At 40.3% G+C, this 17,304-nt stretch overlaps 1 protein-coding gene across 3 annotated transcripts in view; it reads right to left on the reverse strand.

Moving 5' to 3' along the window:
• The window catches only part of CENPF (centromere protein F), a 61,920-nt gene extending 45,133 nt beyond the window's left edge, over positions 1-16,787 (reverse strand). For 2 of the 3 annotated variants that reach the window (XM_032862745.1, XM_032862743.1), the window contains exons 1-7: positions 16,673-16,787; positions 13,954-14,156; positions 12,514-12,710; positions 7,341-7,462; positions 6,877-6,968; positions 4,345-4,636; positions 3,013-3,215 (exon numbers count right to left, since the gene is read on the reverse strand). In XM_032862745.1, the coding sequence (XP_032718636.1) occupies positions 3,013-3,215; positions 4,345-4,636; positions 6,877-6,968; positions 7,341-7,462; positions 12,514-12,710; positions 13,954-14,115 (1,068 nt within the window). In that variant the 5' untranslated portion in view covers positions 14,116-14,156; positions 16,673-16,787. The remainder of the gene's footprint in view (positions 1-3,012; positions 3,216-4,344; positions 4,637-6,876; positions 6,969-7,340; positions 7,463-12,513; positions 12,711-13,953; positions 14,157-16,672) is intronic. The other variant, XM_032862744.1, reaches the window with a different exon arrangement.
• Positions 16,788-17,304: the final 517 nt, after the last annotated feature.

Raw genomic sequence — 17,304 nt, forward strand, 5'->3', positions numbered from 1 at the left:
TTCAGCTCAGGTCCTGATCCCAGAGTCCCAGGATGGAGTCCTGTACGGGGCTCCCAGCTCCATGGGAAGTCTGCTTCTCCCTCTGACTTTCTCCCCTCTTATGCTCTCTCTCACTCTCTTGCTCTCAAATAAATAAATAAAATCTTTGAAAAATATGTATATACACAGGTGCCTGGGTGGCTTAGTCACTGGGCATCTGCCTTAGGCTCAGGTAGTGATCCCAGAGTCCTGGGATCAAGTCCCACATTGGGCTCCCTGCTCAGCGGGGAACCTACTTCTCCCTGTCTCTCTCTCCCTGATTGTGTTCCCTCTTTCACTGTCTCTCTGTCAAATAAATAAGTAACATCTTAAAAAAAAAAAATACCCAACTATATCCTGTCTATACAAAACTCACTTCAAATATAATAATAAAAAGATAGGCTGAAACTCAAAAGACAGAAGGAAATACATTATGCAAAATTAAAGGAAAGCTGGAGTGGCTATGTTAATATCAGAAAGAGTAGACTTGGGACACCTGGATGGCTCAGCCGTTAAGCATTTGCTTTCGGCTCAGGTCATGATCTCAGGATCCTGGGATCAAGCCCTGCATTGGGCTCCCTGCTCAGTGGGAAGCCTGCTTCTCCCTCTTATAATCCCCCTGGTTGTGTTCCTTCTCTCCTTGTCTCTCTATCAAATAAATAAATAAAATCTTAAATTAAAAAAAACGAAAAGAAAAAGTCGACTTGAGAATGAAGGAAATTTCCAGGAACAATGAGGGCTATTATATAGTGATAAAAGTCAATCTACCAAGAAGACACAGCAATCCTAAATGTTTATGCACCAAACAACAAAGCTATAAAATATGTGAAGTGAAAATTGAGAACAGACAGGAGAAATAGATAAATCAACAATCATGGAAGACTTTCACCATCCTTCTTTCAACAACTGATAGACAGGAAACGAGCATAAATATAGAATTCAACAACACCATCAACCAACAGATAATTTGGGGCTAAGGATAATTTGAGAACACTTCACCCAACAACAGAATATACTTTTTCCCCCAAGTGCCCATGAAACATATACCAAGGTAGATCATTGTCTTAGGCCATAAAACAAGCCTCAACAAACTTAGAAGATTTGAAATCATACAGTATGTTCTCTGAACACAATGGAAATCAATAACAGGAAGAAGAAAATCTCCAAACACTTGGAAATTTAGTAAGGTATTTCTAAGTAATTCATGGGGCAAAGAGGAAGTCTTAAGCAAATAAAAATACACAGAATGGAATAAGAGTAAAAAGACAATATATCAAAATCTGTAGGACATAGCTAAAGCAGTACTAAGGGAAATTTATAGCTTTAATTGTCTACATTAGAAAAGAAAAGTCTCAAAATCAATCATTTAAGCTCCCCACCTCAACAACCCAGAAGAAGAGCAAAATAAACCCAAAGCAAGCAGAGGGAAATAACAGAGCAAAAATATATAAAATTGAAAAAAGAAAATAAATGAACCAAAGAGCTGACTCTTTGGAAAGATCAACAAAAGATCAATAAACTGACAAATTTTATTGTCATTATTGACAAAATTGACACATCTCTAGCAAGATTGGCAAAGAGAAAATGGCATAAATATCAGAAAGAGAATATCACCTCACTGAACAACATCAAAAGAATAATACTACAAAAACTACATTTTTAAGTTTAAAAATTTGGATAAAATGGACCATTTCCTCAAAAAACACAAGCTATCCCAACTCATCCAGTATGAAATAAATAATTTTAGGAGCTATATATCTATTTTAAAAATTAAATTTGTAATTTTTTAAAGACTTATTTATTTGAGAGAGTGCATGAGCAGGAGAAACAGGAGAGGGAGAGAATTTCAAGAACGTTCCACACTGAGTGCAGAGCCCAACGTGGAGCTTTATCTCATGACCCACAAAATCATGACAGTTCCCAATTCATTTCATGAAGCTAGTATGATCTCTGATACAAATACTAAAGAAAGAACAAAAATAGAAAACAGCTGACCAATATCTCTCGTGAACATAGACACAAAAATCCTCAACGAATTATCAGCAAATAAAATTTAGAAATATATAAACAGAATTATATACCATGGTCTTGTAGGTTTTATTCCAAGGATACAAAGCTTGTTCAAATATCTGAAAAGCAATCAATGTAACCCACCATATTAATAAGCTACTATTTTGTACAATTACATGTAAATCTACAATTATCTTAACATAATTTTAAAAAGAAAGAAAGAACCTCTCCTCACAAGGCAAACAGACGATATAAGTCTACCTACTACAGTGCTTCTTACCTGCTGCCTTAGAAATATCTAGAGTTTATTAAAAGTAAATTCCTTAGGCCCACATCAGACATGGATCTAATAGGATTAATTTCAAGGTTCTCAGCATAAACCTCAAAAACTCTTTGACTCTACCAGCTTCCCTGCCCTCTTGAGTGCTTCTTAAAGTCTCACATTTTCTTTCTTTCTTTTTTCTTAAAGACTGTATTTATTTATCAGACAGAGAGAGAGAGAGTATAAGCACAGGAGCGTCAGGCAGAGGGAGAAACAGACTCCCTGCTAAGCAGGGATCCCAATGCATGGCTCAATCCCCAGACCCTGGGATTATGACCTGAGCAGAAGGCATATGCTTAACCAACTGAGCCACCCAGGTGTCCCTGCTTCTTTTAAAGCTCCATTACTTAGTCTCCTCTTATATGTGTCAAGTGCCATATATACATGATCTTTATTCTTCCCCACCCTCTTAGATGGACAAGAGACCAGTGACTTGCCCAAGTCACTTTGCTGGGAAAACATGCAGTCTGGATTTCACCCCACATCTGCCCAACTCTAAAAGAACTTACTAGTTCAATTGCATCAATACCGCCTAGTATGTATTAATGAGGTTCATTACTAACATTTCAAAAATTTTAGTGTTGAAGTATTTTAAGAAAAAAATTTCCAAAGAACTGTATGATAAAATGTAGGTTTTCAACAACACATGAGAAGTCCAGTACCTTGGTTGATGCTTGGTCATACTGTGCTGTTGATCTCACCAGTTCATCCCTATTTTTATTCAGAATTTTCTCTTTTTCAACTAATTCTGCTTTTGCTTTCTCCAGTTGGAGTTGGAGTTCTTGACATTTATTTGCTTGGCCTTTCATTTCTTTCTCTTGTCTTTGCAGATGTAGTTCCAACTCACTAATCTTGTTCCTTAGGTCTTAAATGACATACAAAAGCCACATTTTAATTAATATATAATTTTGACAAATTAATATAGCTCAATTCAGAATGTATCATTTATGTTATTACTCTGCTCTGAAATCTTTGGTGGGATAAATATAAATTCACACTAAACACAGAAACTACTTTAATTCGATTTAATTCAATGGTTAATCTCTATTGTCATTTGTATTCAAGTATCCCATAGGAAGCAGGTGAAACAAATTTTCCAATGTGTTCAGAGAAACTTGGGAAAGAAAATGGTTTTCTAAAGTCATGAGGAGTGTCTTATTGAGGCTGAAAAAACTGTATACTGTATGATACTCCACATTAAAATTACTACTTAGTTTTATATGCTGGCAAACTAGTATTTGTTTTGTGTCAATGCAAATGAGTGCTAAGAAGTGCAAAATTCACCTTCCTGTATTCTCTGGTAGTTTTACCTCCAGTAAAGATCAAGACAGTGTGAGTCTCCTATACTGCCAAAATTAACGATAATTTTTTTTTCTTTTTTTTTCCCCCTACATACATATAATACTGGTTCCAATGGCATTGGCAGTTTGACAATTCTCACCAGCAAACACCGTCAATGATTTGCAATATACTATAGCACTGGAAATTATCTTCTGCACAGTAGATTCCAAAACACCACCTGGTGCCCTTGGCTGTCAGCTGTGGTGTGATACTCCAGCCAGTGTTACAGGTTGGTTCCTACATGGACAAGCTGGCAGTATAGAGCAAAGCTGCCCACAGACATGGGCCACACCTCTGGCCAAAGCTGCCAGACCCCAGGCTTGCTCCATGGGCCACGAGAGAAGCCCGAAAAGAAGAATGGGGCAAGGCTACTGTAACCGACCTACTCACTCTACTTCTAGAAAGACAAAGTCACTCAAGACTACGTTTGAAAGTTTCTGGGTACCAGCTTTCTAGTACAAATAAAGGTACATTCCAGAACTATGGTATCTTTTATCCCCAAAGCAGTATTTCACATCACCAGATTGAGAGGTTGAGTTTTGATGTAACTAACAGAACACACAAGTACCTTCTAGGACTATAAACTTCTGGAATCACCTTGGAAATTATCTCGGGAAAATTTAACTTCAATTTAATTTAGCTCACAAAGTTACCTTGATTCTGGGCTTTTAATTGGTCCAAAAGGTGAGAATTGCTCGAATTATCACAGAAACTGCCATTAGCATCTCTTTTCCCTGTTTGCAAAGTTGATCTACTTGGAGTCACCTCTTGTTCCCCAGAGAAGTGAGATGCAGAGAACTCTCTCCTAATCGGAGTTTTTAGCGCATTCGATGAAAGCCGAGTTGGGGTCTTTTCTTGTTGCCACGAGAATACGGATGAGGAAGCCTGATGTCGTGCAATGTCCCGGTGATTCATTGTGTTTTGGGGAGTAGGCTGACTCGTTTTCTGTAAAGACAGAAACTCTTTAGGGCCCCTTAAACATCTCAATATTCAAGGTTATTGTCAGATAGAGCATACGGACATAATGCCAAGAAATGACCACTTCCCACTGCATACCAAGAAAGAATGTTCATCAAGTCAAGGGAACCATAAGGTTGCAGTATCTAGGGAAGGAACTAATGGTTACACTTCAGCACTGAAAGCTTAAGGCAGTAATCTATTAAAATGGGCTCAGTTTTTATATTTATTCTGTATCTCTCATATAGTCCATTAAAAACAAGTGAGTATTCACTATCATTTTGAGTTCTGAAATTTGGTGTCCTTGGCCTATCCTTGGTCACCTCCTCCCCTAGCTTTGCACAAAGAGGATCGAAACTAAATATTAACCTAAAGAATTCTTTCAAGAATCTCACTTTCCACCATACCACTCCCAAAAAATGTCATATAAGGTGTTTTATGTAACACACATTTGTGGATTTGCAATTGCTCTGAATTCCTTATTTTTTTAATTCAAGTATAGTTAACATACAGCGTTATGTTAGTTTCAAGTGTACAATGATTCAACAAGTCTATATATTTCTCAGTCCTCATCAGATAATCCCCTTATCTCCTTCTTTTGTTCTCTTTACCTCCATTCTGACTAATATCAAGACATGATTATAGATGGTGCATTCATCTTTTTTTTTAAAGATTTTATTTATTTATTTGACAGAAAGAGACACAACGAAGGAGGGAACAGGAGCAGGGGAAGTGAGAGAAGTAGGAGCAGGCTTCTTGTTGAGCAGAGATCCCAATGCGGGTCTCGATCTTAGGACCCTAGGATCATAACCTGAGCTGAAGGCAGACATTTAACAAATGAGCCACCCAGGTGCCCCGGTGCATTAAATTTTTTTATAGCAAAATCTTTTCTTTGCCACACAGAGAGGTTTCGTGTTTGCAGACTCAAATTTCTCCACCAAGAAAACTATGGGAATCAATGTCAGAAGGAAAGTGGGCACCAATGACTGAACTGATCACAAAACACATGATGTTTCTAAAACAAACCAGAGAATTACTGTTTAATTTTTACTCCACCGTGAGAACCAATACTTTTGCTACATATCAGAATCCCAGTGATCTCCAAACAAGGGTTAAAGGCAGGAGAATAATTAAAGGGTCAAGCTCTCACAGGTACTTCGTGATCCTCAGTACATAAGTATCTTACTTAGAAATCCTGCCTTAAGCTGTTTGAATTGTCCCATTTCAGCGAGTTCTTATGGTTAGCACAAATACATAAAGTGCAAAACTGGGATTTAGGTTGTTGTTTTTCTCCCCCCACCGCCTTTTCTGTAGCAAGTGATATCACACAAGCGGAAATGCTAAAGGTAAATTCTACAGATACCAGGTATATGTGGGTCAGTCCCTAAACTAGAAGCAGGGGTTTTTGAAACCTGCATTTTGTTTCTTTTGCTGACATTCAAACAAACCTCGTCACCCACCCCTCTGCCTATCTACCCATACCAAAATGGAGCTTAAAATTTGAGTCTCTGTAACTTACTTAATAGAATTGGGGAGATTATCTTGATAATTCTCTCCTCTAAATAAATATTTCATAAATAATGACCCTTAAACCCCATGTCCCTCGTGGCAATCAGTACATTCCATAAGGACTGAATGGGAAGCAGCCAATGGCCTCCAGGTGATAAGGCCAGCTAGTGAATGTCTAGAATTACCCTGGTCCTCCCCTCTCCTTACCATTACGTCTCCATAGGGAAATAATTATATGGCTCCAATTTCTTTTTTTTTTTTTTTAAAGATTTTTATTTATTTATTTGACAGAGAGAGAGAGATCACAAGTAGGCAGAGAGGCAGGCAGAGAGAGAGAAAGGGAAGCAGGCTCCCTGCTGAGCAGAGAGCCCGATGCGGGGCTCAATCCCAGGACCCCAGGATCATGACCTGAGCCGAAGGCAGAGGCTTAACCCACTGAGCCACCCAGACGCCCCTATGGCTCCAATTTCTGTAGAATTTGATGAACATCTATTGTCTAGGGATAAACTGATCTCCCCACACTACTTTTTGCTTCTACTTGCTTTTAAAACCAACAAGTAATTATAACTAATGTAATCAGCCAGGAACTTTACCTTCTCAATGTAAGAAAAACGTGTCAAGCTCTACATGAACCGGATTTTTCTCTAACCTTGGACTCCTGTTTATCAAAGTACTTGTTCAACTACATACTCCACTGAAAAGACCCATCATTAACTTACTTTAGCCTGCAAGGCTTTAACCTCTGCCTCTAATCTTTTTCGTTCTTCAACCTCCTTATTATATTTTTCTTTTAGATCTTCATACTTGGAACCTAAACAAAGACAATGAGATACAGTTTTACTTTGGTCATTGATTTTGTAAAGAAATTCACAGGTCAACAATCATCGTAATAGTTTGGAAATGAATATTGCAGTACACTAAGTAAACAGACGCTGGGTTTGAATATTCTGAACCTGATTTTTTTTTTAAAACACACTCCAGGCTAAAATGAAAAGTTGAAAGGCTTAAGTGGGTGGCTCCACTACACAGATACACAAATGGGTATGTAGCCCATTAAGGCCCAAATTAAAAGGTTTATTTTTTTAATGCCCAAGCTAAAAGTTGAATTCAAAGATGAATTATGTGATTTCTTTGGCAGAATTAAGATCCCAGTCAAAGAGCAATGAAGGGAAATAATCCTTACCACTATAATACTGACTTGGTGTCAGTGGAGTTGCAAAGATTTTTTGTGGTGTCGTGGACGGATGCAGAGAGACATCCGCAGCCTGTGCAGCCTGTTGGCTTCTTTCAAGTTCAGATTTGCACCTGTTAGGAAAGGACCCAGAAGATCAGATCAGAGCAAATGCTGCCAAACACTAGCACCACCTGTTCCCAGAGAGTAATAAACTTATAAAAACCCCACCCTCTGAGAATTCTTACCACTTCCTTGGTCCAACAGACATTTCATAAGAACTAACTTATGGGACAGACCCAAACTCAGTTCCCCCTCTTCAAAGGAACTCAGTCTGGTTAGGGAAACAGAAATATAAACCTATGATTGCAATATTACAAAAGCTATGATGAAGGTCTGTAATGACACTATGGTTATAGGGCTGGGAGGTTGGGAATGTACTCTCAGCAAATTTTTTACTCCAAGGCAAAGAAAGACACAGGAATATTTAAAAACAAACAAATAACAACAACAAAAAAACCCAGAACTTCAGAAGCAGAGGAAGAAATTAACATCACTAAAAAATGGGCTCAAATCACAAAACTGAATGACATCACTTGTGATATTAAGTCATTATAAAAACATAAACTTGCCATGTATTTTATGACATTTAAAAAAAAAAAAAAAAAAAAACAGAGACACAAAGGGGTGCCTGGGTGGCTCAGAGGGTTAAAGCTTCTGGCTTCAGCTCAGGTCATGATCCCAGAGCCCTGGGATCGAGCCCTGCATCAGGCTCTCTGCTGAGCGGGGAGCCTGTTTCCCTCTCTCTCTCTGTCTCTCTGCCTGCCCCTCTGCCTTCTTGTGATATCTGTCTGTTAAATAAATAAAATCTTTAAAAACAGAGACACAAAAATCAAGTTAACATAATGCATCTAGAGAAAACAGGGCTGGAGAAAGTCACAAAGAAATGGGAAAAGTAAGCTATATGTTGTATATATGCACAGAATATTTCTATCACTTAAGTTCTGAGCACCTTTCAGAATCAAACAACCTAAGTTAAGAGGACTCAATTCTCACAAGTCTGTAATGTCTCTGATTTTAGCTCAACACAAGAAATGAAATGAATACCCCATAGAAGAGCTAATGATGAGCAGCAGTCTCTTTCTCATGGACATGACGCTCAAAACAAGGAGTGAGGGAAGTGACACAGTGCCCTAGCCCCACTCAGCTCCAACCTCAGTGTGGGAGGAAAAAGCAATGTCTGGGCTAAAAAGGACTGCTCTACAAATCAAATAATCAGATTTAAGCTCCTGGTAAGTAACAGCACTGTCCAATAGAAAGGTTCTACTAACATGTAAAGAGTAACAAGAAACAAATGAATTTAATCTTAGTATTTTATTTAACTCCATATTTTTAAAATATCATCATTTCAACTTGCAGTCAACACTAAAATTATTGAGATATTTTACATTTTTTTCTATTTAACCTTCAGAATTTGGTATGCATTGCATACTTATAGCATATCTCAATTTGATTTTTTTTTAAGATTTTATTTGAGAGAGAGAGAGAAAGAGAGAGAGAGAGAACACAAGCAGGAGAGGGGACAGAAAGAGAGGGAGAAGCAGACTCCCTGCTGAGCAGGGAGCCCAATGCAAGACTTGATCCCAGGACCCTGGTATCATCACCTGAATTGAAGGTAGATGCTTAACAGACTGAGCCACCCAGGCACCCCTGTCACATCTCAATTTGTAATTGCCACATTTCAAGCACATAACAGCCACATGTAGCCAGTAGCCACCATGATGAATGGTGTAGGTCTACAGACTACCAAAGGTGTGACAAATTTGGTGATTTTAGAGATGAATTTTAAAAAACCTTGTAGACTCAGTGTTTCTTTTTCCTCTCAAATTCACATTTCATCCCCCTCTATCTATCCTTTCATTAGAAAAAAAAGTTTATTTAAAATATAAAACTATACCCTGCTTTATTCCTATAAACCTTTATTTCTCCTATTTCCTATAAAGGAAAAAACCTATAAACCTCTAAGGTCCTATAAACCTTTATTTCTATTTCCTATAAAGAAAAAAAACGCCACCAAAAACAGCACGAAATTAAGCATCTTTCTGCTGGGTTTAACTATGGGATTGTCAATACTCAACAGTTTTTACCAACATTTCCAATAGTCCAGACTAACTTGTTTGAGACCTTCCAGAAACCTGATCAGTGGCCACTGCTGGAGAAGGTAAGTTTCAGCCTGCACCTGAAGGTTACCAGTGGGAATTTGAATACACTCAAAAGTTGTTGTAGTTTATAGCTTTTATATTCTGGAAAACTGTATTCTTAATAGTTTTTACAGTCTGAGGTTTATATAGTTTGTAAATGTTTATAAACATCTATATCTACATCACAGGTAATAAAAATACTTCTAAACTAAATGTGCTATCCTAACCCCAACAATAACAACTGATAATAATAAAGCTAACACTTAACCAAGTTGCCAGGTATCCCACACAACTCTGCACTTTAGATCTGCAAGTCTTCCCACCAAATGTCACTTTGCAATACAGACATGTATACAAAAATATGTTTACCTAAAATGTTAAAAATACAAACATTTCTGTCTAAATTATTAAAACCAGTATTTCTAGGGAGCCTGGGTGGCTCAGCCAGTTAAGCAACTGACTCTTGGTTTCCACTCAGGTCAGGATCCCTGAGTCAAGGGATCGAATCCACATGGGGCACAACACTTGGCGGGGAGCCTGCTTGAGATTCTTTCCCTCTCTCTCCTCCTCTGCCTCTCCCTCAGCTTGCTCTCTCTCTCAAATAAATAAGATCTTTAAAAATAAATAAAAAGAAAATCAGTATTTTTAAAACCAGCAGCCAAAATATGCTTTCAAAGAAAACTATTCTGGCATTCATAAAGTAAACTTCCTACTTCCTTGGCATCTGTTTTCCAAAAACAACTACTTGTCTCTCACTTATTCATTTGACAAATATTTGAGGGCCTGCCAGGTGCGTGGGGAACGCGGATAAGACTGACCAGGTCCCTAGTCTCATGGAGTCTGGTATGGCAGACAGTAAACAAGAAAACGAAAAAATTCAAGGAGACAGAAGTTATTTATCATTCTAACATACAACTTATAAGAGAGCCACCTTCCTATGTGGGTAAGAACCAAAATTAGGAAGATATTTCTGTGTACCTAAATTATCTTCACAGGAAAACAAATAAGAGTAATTTTAAAGTGTTTTAACTTGCAAAAATTTATTCGAGAGGTAAGTAGAATTAAGATTATTGCAGCTACGTTAGGAAAAAAAATTCTTGGTATCATGATATTTATTAATCAGCCAGGGAATCAGGGTAAAAGTTGTATTAGGTCACGTATCCTCTACAAGGATACACTGAGAAAGGCACATCGCTCCTTCTGTGGTCTTCTCACCCAAAACTCATAACCTCAATCTGACCCAGTGGTTCTCAATCCAAGATGATTTTACCTCCCCAAAGGCATTTGGCGATGCCTGGAGACATGTTTGATTATCAAAACAGGCAGGTGGATGGCATCTAGTGGGTAGAGGCCAGAAATGCTGTTAGGTATCCCACAACGCACAAGACAGCTTTCCTCAGCAAAAGACCATCCAGTCCCAGATGTGAATTGTGCCACTGCTGAAAAACTGTGATCTCGTCAGTGAAAAAACAGCCGACAGGCCTAACTTGAGGACTGCTCTACAATAGAGCAGACTCTATTAGACTCTATCAGACTCTTCAACAATTTCAACGACATAAAAAACAAGAAACTGTCACAGCTTAGAAAGAGACTAAGAAAATATCAACTAAATATCATGTGCAATCCTAGATCCGAGTCTAGAACAGAGACAGATTGTGACTGGAAAATAAGTGACATTCTAATAAGGTCCATAGTTTAGTTAATAGTACTGAATCAATGTTTATTTCTGGTTTGGTCCTGCACTTTGGTTATGTAAGATGTTAACAACTGTTTCTGTAAATCTAAAGTTATTTCAAAATGAAAATTTTTTTTTATTTTTAAATTTCTGGGTGTGTATTAGCAGAATCAACAATGGGACAATCTGCTAACATCCACTTTGCTTCCTGCCTGTACTACTTCTTGGTATTTTGACAAAACTCCACTATTGCAATAAGAAAATACCATTTATAAGCTAGTGTATTTTGGTCCCACTAGATTTATTTTGATTAATGTCTCAAATTGTTTGAGGATTTGGCAAACTGGTTATGTGATGCTTAAGATGGAAGATGGGGACCTCAGGAGGAAACTCTTCTTGAGTACACTTCCTTCCCTCTCCAGCCTAGATTTCATGGCACACGATTTTAACCACCCTCTTCTCAGCACCCCCAATCATTCCACCGTCTTCCATCCCATTACCCTGGCTAAAAACAACCCTAAGTCAATCCTCCTGTTCATATTCTCAGCATTTACAACCCAGATGCTAAAAGGAGGTGGGGTGGGGGGGGTGGGGCAAACAACTCTATAGACGGGTCCTGTTACAAATTCCTGGTCTCCAACCTCAACTGGGCCCTCAGTGCTCCTAGGTCTTTTGAAATTCCCTAGTTCTTTTTTTTTTTTTTTTAATTTTATTTATTTATTTGATGGACAGAGATTACAAGTAGGCAGTGAGGCAGGCAGAGACAGAGGAGGAAGCAGGTTCCCTACTGAGCAGAGAGCCCGATGCAGGGCTCGATCCCAGGACCAAGACCATGACCTGTGCTGAAGGCAGAGGCTTCAACCCACTGATCCACCCAGGTGCCCCTGAAATTCCCTAGTTCTGTCTCATTATCTATAACAGCTTTTCCACTCAGAGGAAGAAACATAAGCCATCAGTATTAGCCATGCTTAACTCCCCTCCATCTTCTAGTACTCGCTATTGGGAGATTTGGTATTATTTAATATTATATCATCCAGTAATAAACACAGCATCTGGCCCATGAAGCAGCTTAATAAATATATCTTGAATGAATAAATGAATAAGCGAGAAGCCATTTAATGAATATACGTACTACTGAGCCAGGCCATGATAGGACTGAAGTACAGAAGAATTAATTTTTCTCAAGTCATTGTTTATTTCATTGCGAAAATGATTGCAACGTAAAATTACATCATCAAAGGAAAAGATAAAAGGATCCAATGAACACATATAAAGGATATCCACATTAATACCACTCAAAAATAATTACCTTTTCAGTTCCTGTTCCAATTTTTCTATTTGTTTTTTGCTGGAGTTCAGCTGCCCTTCTTGGAAATTCACTTGTGACTCCTTGACTTGAAGTTCATGAGAAATTTTCTGCTTGGTCTTCTCCAGATTCTCACATATCTCCATCAAGCTTTGGTTCTCCCTTTTGAGGTTGGCGCCCTCTGTTTTTTCATTCTCAACCTAACAGAAATCGTCCAGAAAGAAATAGGTCTCGACTTTGGGAATTTATCAAGTATTTGTAAATCTGAGTGCAACACCGATTATTATTATTATTATTTTGAGACGTAGTTGCTGTAATCTACAGGTCAGTGTTTCTTCACAAACACACAAAAAAAATGTTTTAAAGATTTGAGAGAGAGAGAGAGCACGAGCACGGGCAGAGGGAGAGGGAGAAAAAGAAAAAGTCCAAGCAGATTCCATGCTGAGCCCGGAGACTGACAGGGGCTCGATATCACAACTCTGAGATCATGACCTAAGTGGAAACCAAGAGTGAGATGCTTAACTGACTGCACCGCCCAGGTTCCCCACGAACACAGATTATTTTAAATGACCTCACTTTGAAGCTTGTAGATAGGAAAGTTCTACAAAGTCAGGAATTACACTGTCTTTGGTCAGGGCTAAAAGTATCCTTCCTGGAAAGGGAGGGTTTAATGTTCTTTCAAGTATAACAAACCAAAAAAAACCCCTATAAATCTCCTTAGTAATTCATTTTAAAGTGTGGGGTGCCTGGGTGGCTCAGTCGGTTAAGCGTCTGCCTTTGGCTCAGGTCATGATCTCAGGGTCCTAGGATCGAATCCTAGGTAGGGCTCCCTGCTTAGTGGTGAGTCTGCTTGTCCCTCTGCTCCTTCCCCCGACTTGTGCGCTCTCTGCCCCCACCGCCGCCCTCTCTCTCTCTCCCACCTAAATAAATAAAATCTTAAAAAAAAAAAAAGTTTGGCCGCTGAACTAAGTTGTTGTAAAAATTCTCCCACTAGCAAAGCCATTTTAGAAGCCATGACTGTACCACCAGCTTGTTGGCTAATGCAGAGGGAAGGAAGAAACACTGTTTTAGTTTTCATTTCCTAGCCCACAAGAGAAGTAGTCCAGGAATACCATCGTGAAAAGCCCACCCTCAGGAAGCAATATCCATTTGGACCACAAAGCACCCTAATAATGGCCCCCAGATTCGGAGTCAGAGAATCCGGCCATGTTGGTACAGAATACAAAAGCAATTTCCCACGTGTGGTCCCAAATGGAATTAAAAAAGAACTCAGCAGCCCTCGATATTAGCAGGTAAGGAGAAATGAGGGGCAGAGGCTGAAGAAAAAGGAGAGGGTCGGATTGCCACCCAAAGAGAGCGCTAATTTTTCTGGAAATTTCAGACCAAGGTCAAACAATGCAAATACTGAGTGAACGGTTTTAAAAGCCAGCATTTGGGGGATACCTTCTGTTTCTGCTTCTGCAGTGCGGCCTCGAGGGTCTCCAGCTGGAACTGCCTTTGCTGCCTCTCTTTCTTCAATTTGTCCAACTGGCCTTCCAGCTCTTGGATTTTCTGCAGAGCTCTGGTGGGCAGGCCCTCCTTCCATTCTTCCAAAGCCCAGCTCATGTTGCTCTCCTTTCTTTACTAGTCACACATTTATAAATAAACTGGAAAGAATAAGCAGACTGTTGGTCTTACTGTAGGAAAAAGGGACCAAAAAGTCTCAGAGACTAATGAGTCTCTAAGGAGTTTCAAAGCTTCACATTTCAACAGATAAGGACGTATAACCTCTATCTTCTCCACCCCCTGAAAGGTGGCCACCAATAGCTCTGATTGCGAGGTACCCCAGATGTTCGTGCGGCTTCCCTGGCTCTCTGTTTTTTCTATTTCTCAGGTTTGACTTCTTAGCTATCTGCTTTCTACCGCTCACTTTGTTTTCATGATATAAAACAGGAGTACTTTGCTCTGGGGTTACAGGTGAAATACATCGTGTAAACAAACAAGACTCATGGTAAGTTATTCTGCAAATGCTCTCCTTGCCTCTTCACCTCATTGTAATGCACAATTTGTCCCTCTTCCTCTGAGAAGACTTTCCTGGGGAGATCCCCAATCTGACCATATCTCCTGGTCATAGTCTGTGATGGCATAGGCCCCCCTATCTCTCCTTCCCAGCAGTTATCGTGTGTCGAATTATTGCAAGAATGAGCAAAGAGCGAATGACATATAAGTGCTAAAATCATTGCAAAATGTGGTAAAGCCATGTTCCAGACAGACCTTGATGTGGAAACTTGTATATAGCCTCAATAATTCAAATTCCAGCTCAGCCACCTTCAAGATGTGTGACCTTGGGCATGTTATTTAACGGCTCTGTGCCTCGGTTTCCTCATTTATAAAGTGTGGATAATAGTGACGGTGACTTTCCAAAGGCTTAGAACAGTCCTATATTTCCCAAGAAGCATTCTGTATCTGTTAGTTATTATATTAATCCTCAAAAATACTTCATTTGTATATTTCAGCCACTGGTACCAAGAGGGAAGTGGCTTACCTCCTTCACAGCCACATTTCCTAAAATTTAAATGAGCTGGGAGAAAAGTATGTTAATTGTTCTTTATTCATTAGCCTCTGGAACTTAAAGAAAAGCATTCATTTTCCAGCTATTTGAGCAAGGTGAGAATCTACTTTTTGACAAATGAAATCCACGAACATTTTAGTGTCTTGCTTCAACTGACTGTATCAATGAAACTTTTTATCAGAACTAATAAACGGTTGATAAAAGTACTAAGAATGATAAAAAGATGTTCAAAGATTAGAGAGCAAAGTTCATGGAAAACACGGTTTAGCTATTAAGCCTTGAAAAGCAGTGTTTTCTCTGCCAGTTTAATTTTGTTTCTTTTTCCAGATCTCAGTTCTTTGAACGCAGCATCTTAAACTCCACTGCCATTTGCCCAGAAACTGCTGGAAGAAATCTCATGCCTCTCCACCAACAAAGGACAATTTTACACTCTCACAATAGGCTTCTCCTTCCATTTCAATCCAGCTTGCTCATGCAGGGGTGGGAGTACCATAGCCCAGAGGCACAAAAGGATAACTGTCCTAAACAGAGCTGCCAGCCACTGAAATCATTACATCAAGATGCCATCATCAACAAAATATTAGAAGGATCAATTTAGGAAGATGATAGGGATGAGGAAAATAAACAGAAGGAAAACTAGCAAGTTGAATGCTTTTCTATTGCAAAGTCTAAGATACAGCTATAAAGAAGTAGTTAAAACAATCACCAGACCAAGCCAATTTTGATCAGATTAAAGCATCAACCATTCACCGTCTGTATGGAGCTAGTGGGGCAAAGGTCAAAAAGCGTAAATCTCCAGATTGACACCTAAGGAGCAGCAGGTGTAAAGAAGGATGGGTAGTTGAAGAAAAGCCCCGGGTGTCAAGGTTCCTGCAAGGAGGATTTTGCAGAAAACGCTCTTTCTATCTTAAATATGGGGAGGGCACTCCTTATGCCCAAATCACCCACCCCCGGCACTGGAGGCCCACTTTCACGCTTTCCCTTTATAAAGAGTTCCCATCTCCAAGAAACCCCAGTCGTCACCTATAGCGCCACGGCTGAGCCTAAGGGTGGAAACCCTGTCTGCTCTCCTACACAAAGACCAAGGATAGGACTCGTCGTTTACTTATTTCTGGGTCCTCCTAACATAGCAGAGCCAGGCACTCAAACGTGTCCAAAGAAATGTGGAAGACAGGGGAAATGCTCTCGCGGATAACAACGGGAACACCAATGTGCCGCGCAGATCAAAATCCAAACTTTTCTCTCCTCCACGCAACAAAGGACCGACGCCCACATTTCAAAAAGGAACCACTGGCTCTGGACCTAGACGGTTGCTAGGAAATACCTGCTAATCTCCAATTCATGTATCTCACAGAGGAATCTGATCCTCCGAAGTGCAAGCTCAGGACCGAGCAGGGTCTGCGGACACTCGTGCGAGCACAGGAGCGGAAGAGCGCGGACAAGCCCCGAAAACCTCCGCCGGGTGGATCCTCCAGTCCCTTCAGGTGGGAGGGGGCGGTCCGCTGGCCCCGGGAGCTCGGTTCCACCGGCATCCCTGCCCAGGATCCCCGGGCGGAAGGCCAGCGCCCATCATACCCGCCGCCGACGCCACGACCCACGCAGGACACTCACCTTGCTGGCGGGGAAGGAAAGACGACCCCTCAGAGAGTCAGGCTCCCGGTGCAGCCTCCGCGGGCTTCAGCCCAGATTCCAATTCAAACTGCCCGCGACCGCCACCGGTTTTCGATTCGCCCGCTTCCGGGACGGACGAAACTCACCCTCCAAGCCTATTGGTCACCGTAAGCAGAAATGGGCCAATCGGATTCCGCGCACTCGGACTGCCGGCTCTGATTGGTTCTTTCGGACGGATTTAAAAATCAAGCTCTCACCACCGAGGGCCGGCGCTAGAGTTAGTGTTTTTTTTTGTTGTTGTGGGAGGGCGAGACCACGTGCGTTCTCAGAGGCTGGAAGACGTTTTGAACCGCTATTTCCGCAGAAGCCGGGGAACCCGGCGGACCCATGGGAAGGCGTGGTCTGTCGCCTACAACCGGCGGAATTATGCTGGCTGGCGAACTCTACAGGTATCTGCTTATTAAATACACAATTTAGGACATAGATGTGAGGTACTCTGCTTGCCAGGCATTCTTCACCCACTGTCATTCTTTTTTTTTTTTTTTTAAGATTTTATTTATTTATTTGACAGAGAGATCCCAAGTAGACAGAGAGGCAGGCAGAGAGAGAGAGAGAGGGGAAGCAGGCTCCCC

Source organism: Lontra canadensis, unplaced genomic scaffold (assembly GCF_010015895.1).
Source record: "Lontra canadensis isolate GAN:19392208 unplaced genomic scaffold, GSC_riverotter_1.0 scaffold24, whole genome shotgun sequence".
Taxonomy (NCBI): domain Eukaryota; kingdom Metazoa; phylum Chordata; class Mammalia; order Carnivora; family Mustelidae; genus Lontra; species Lontra canadensis.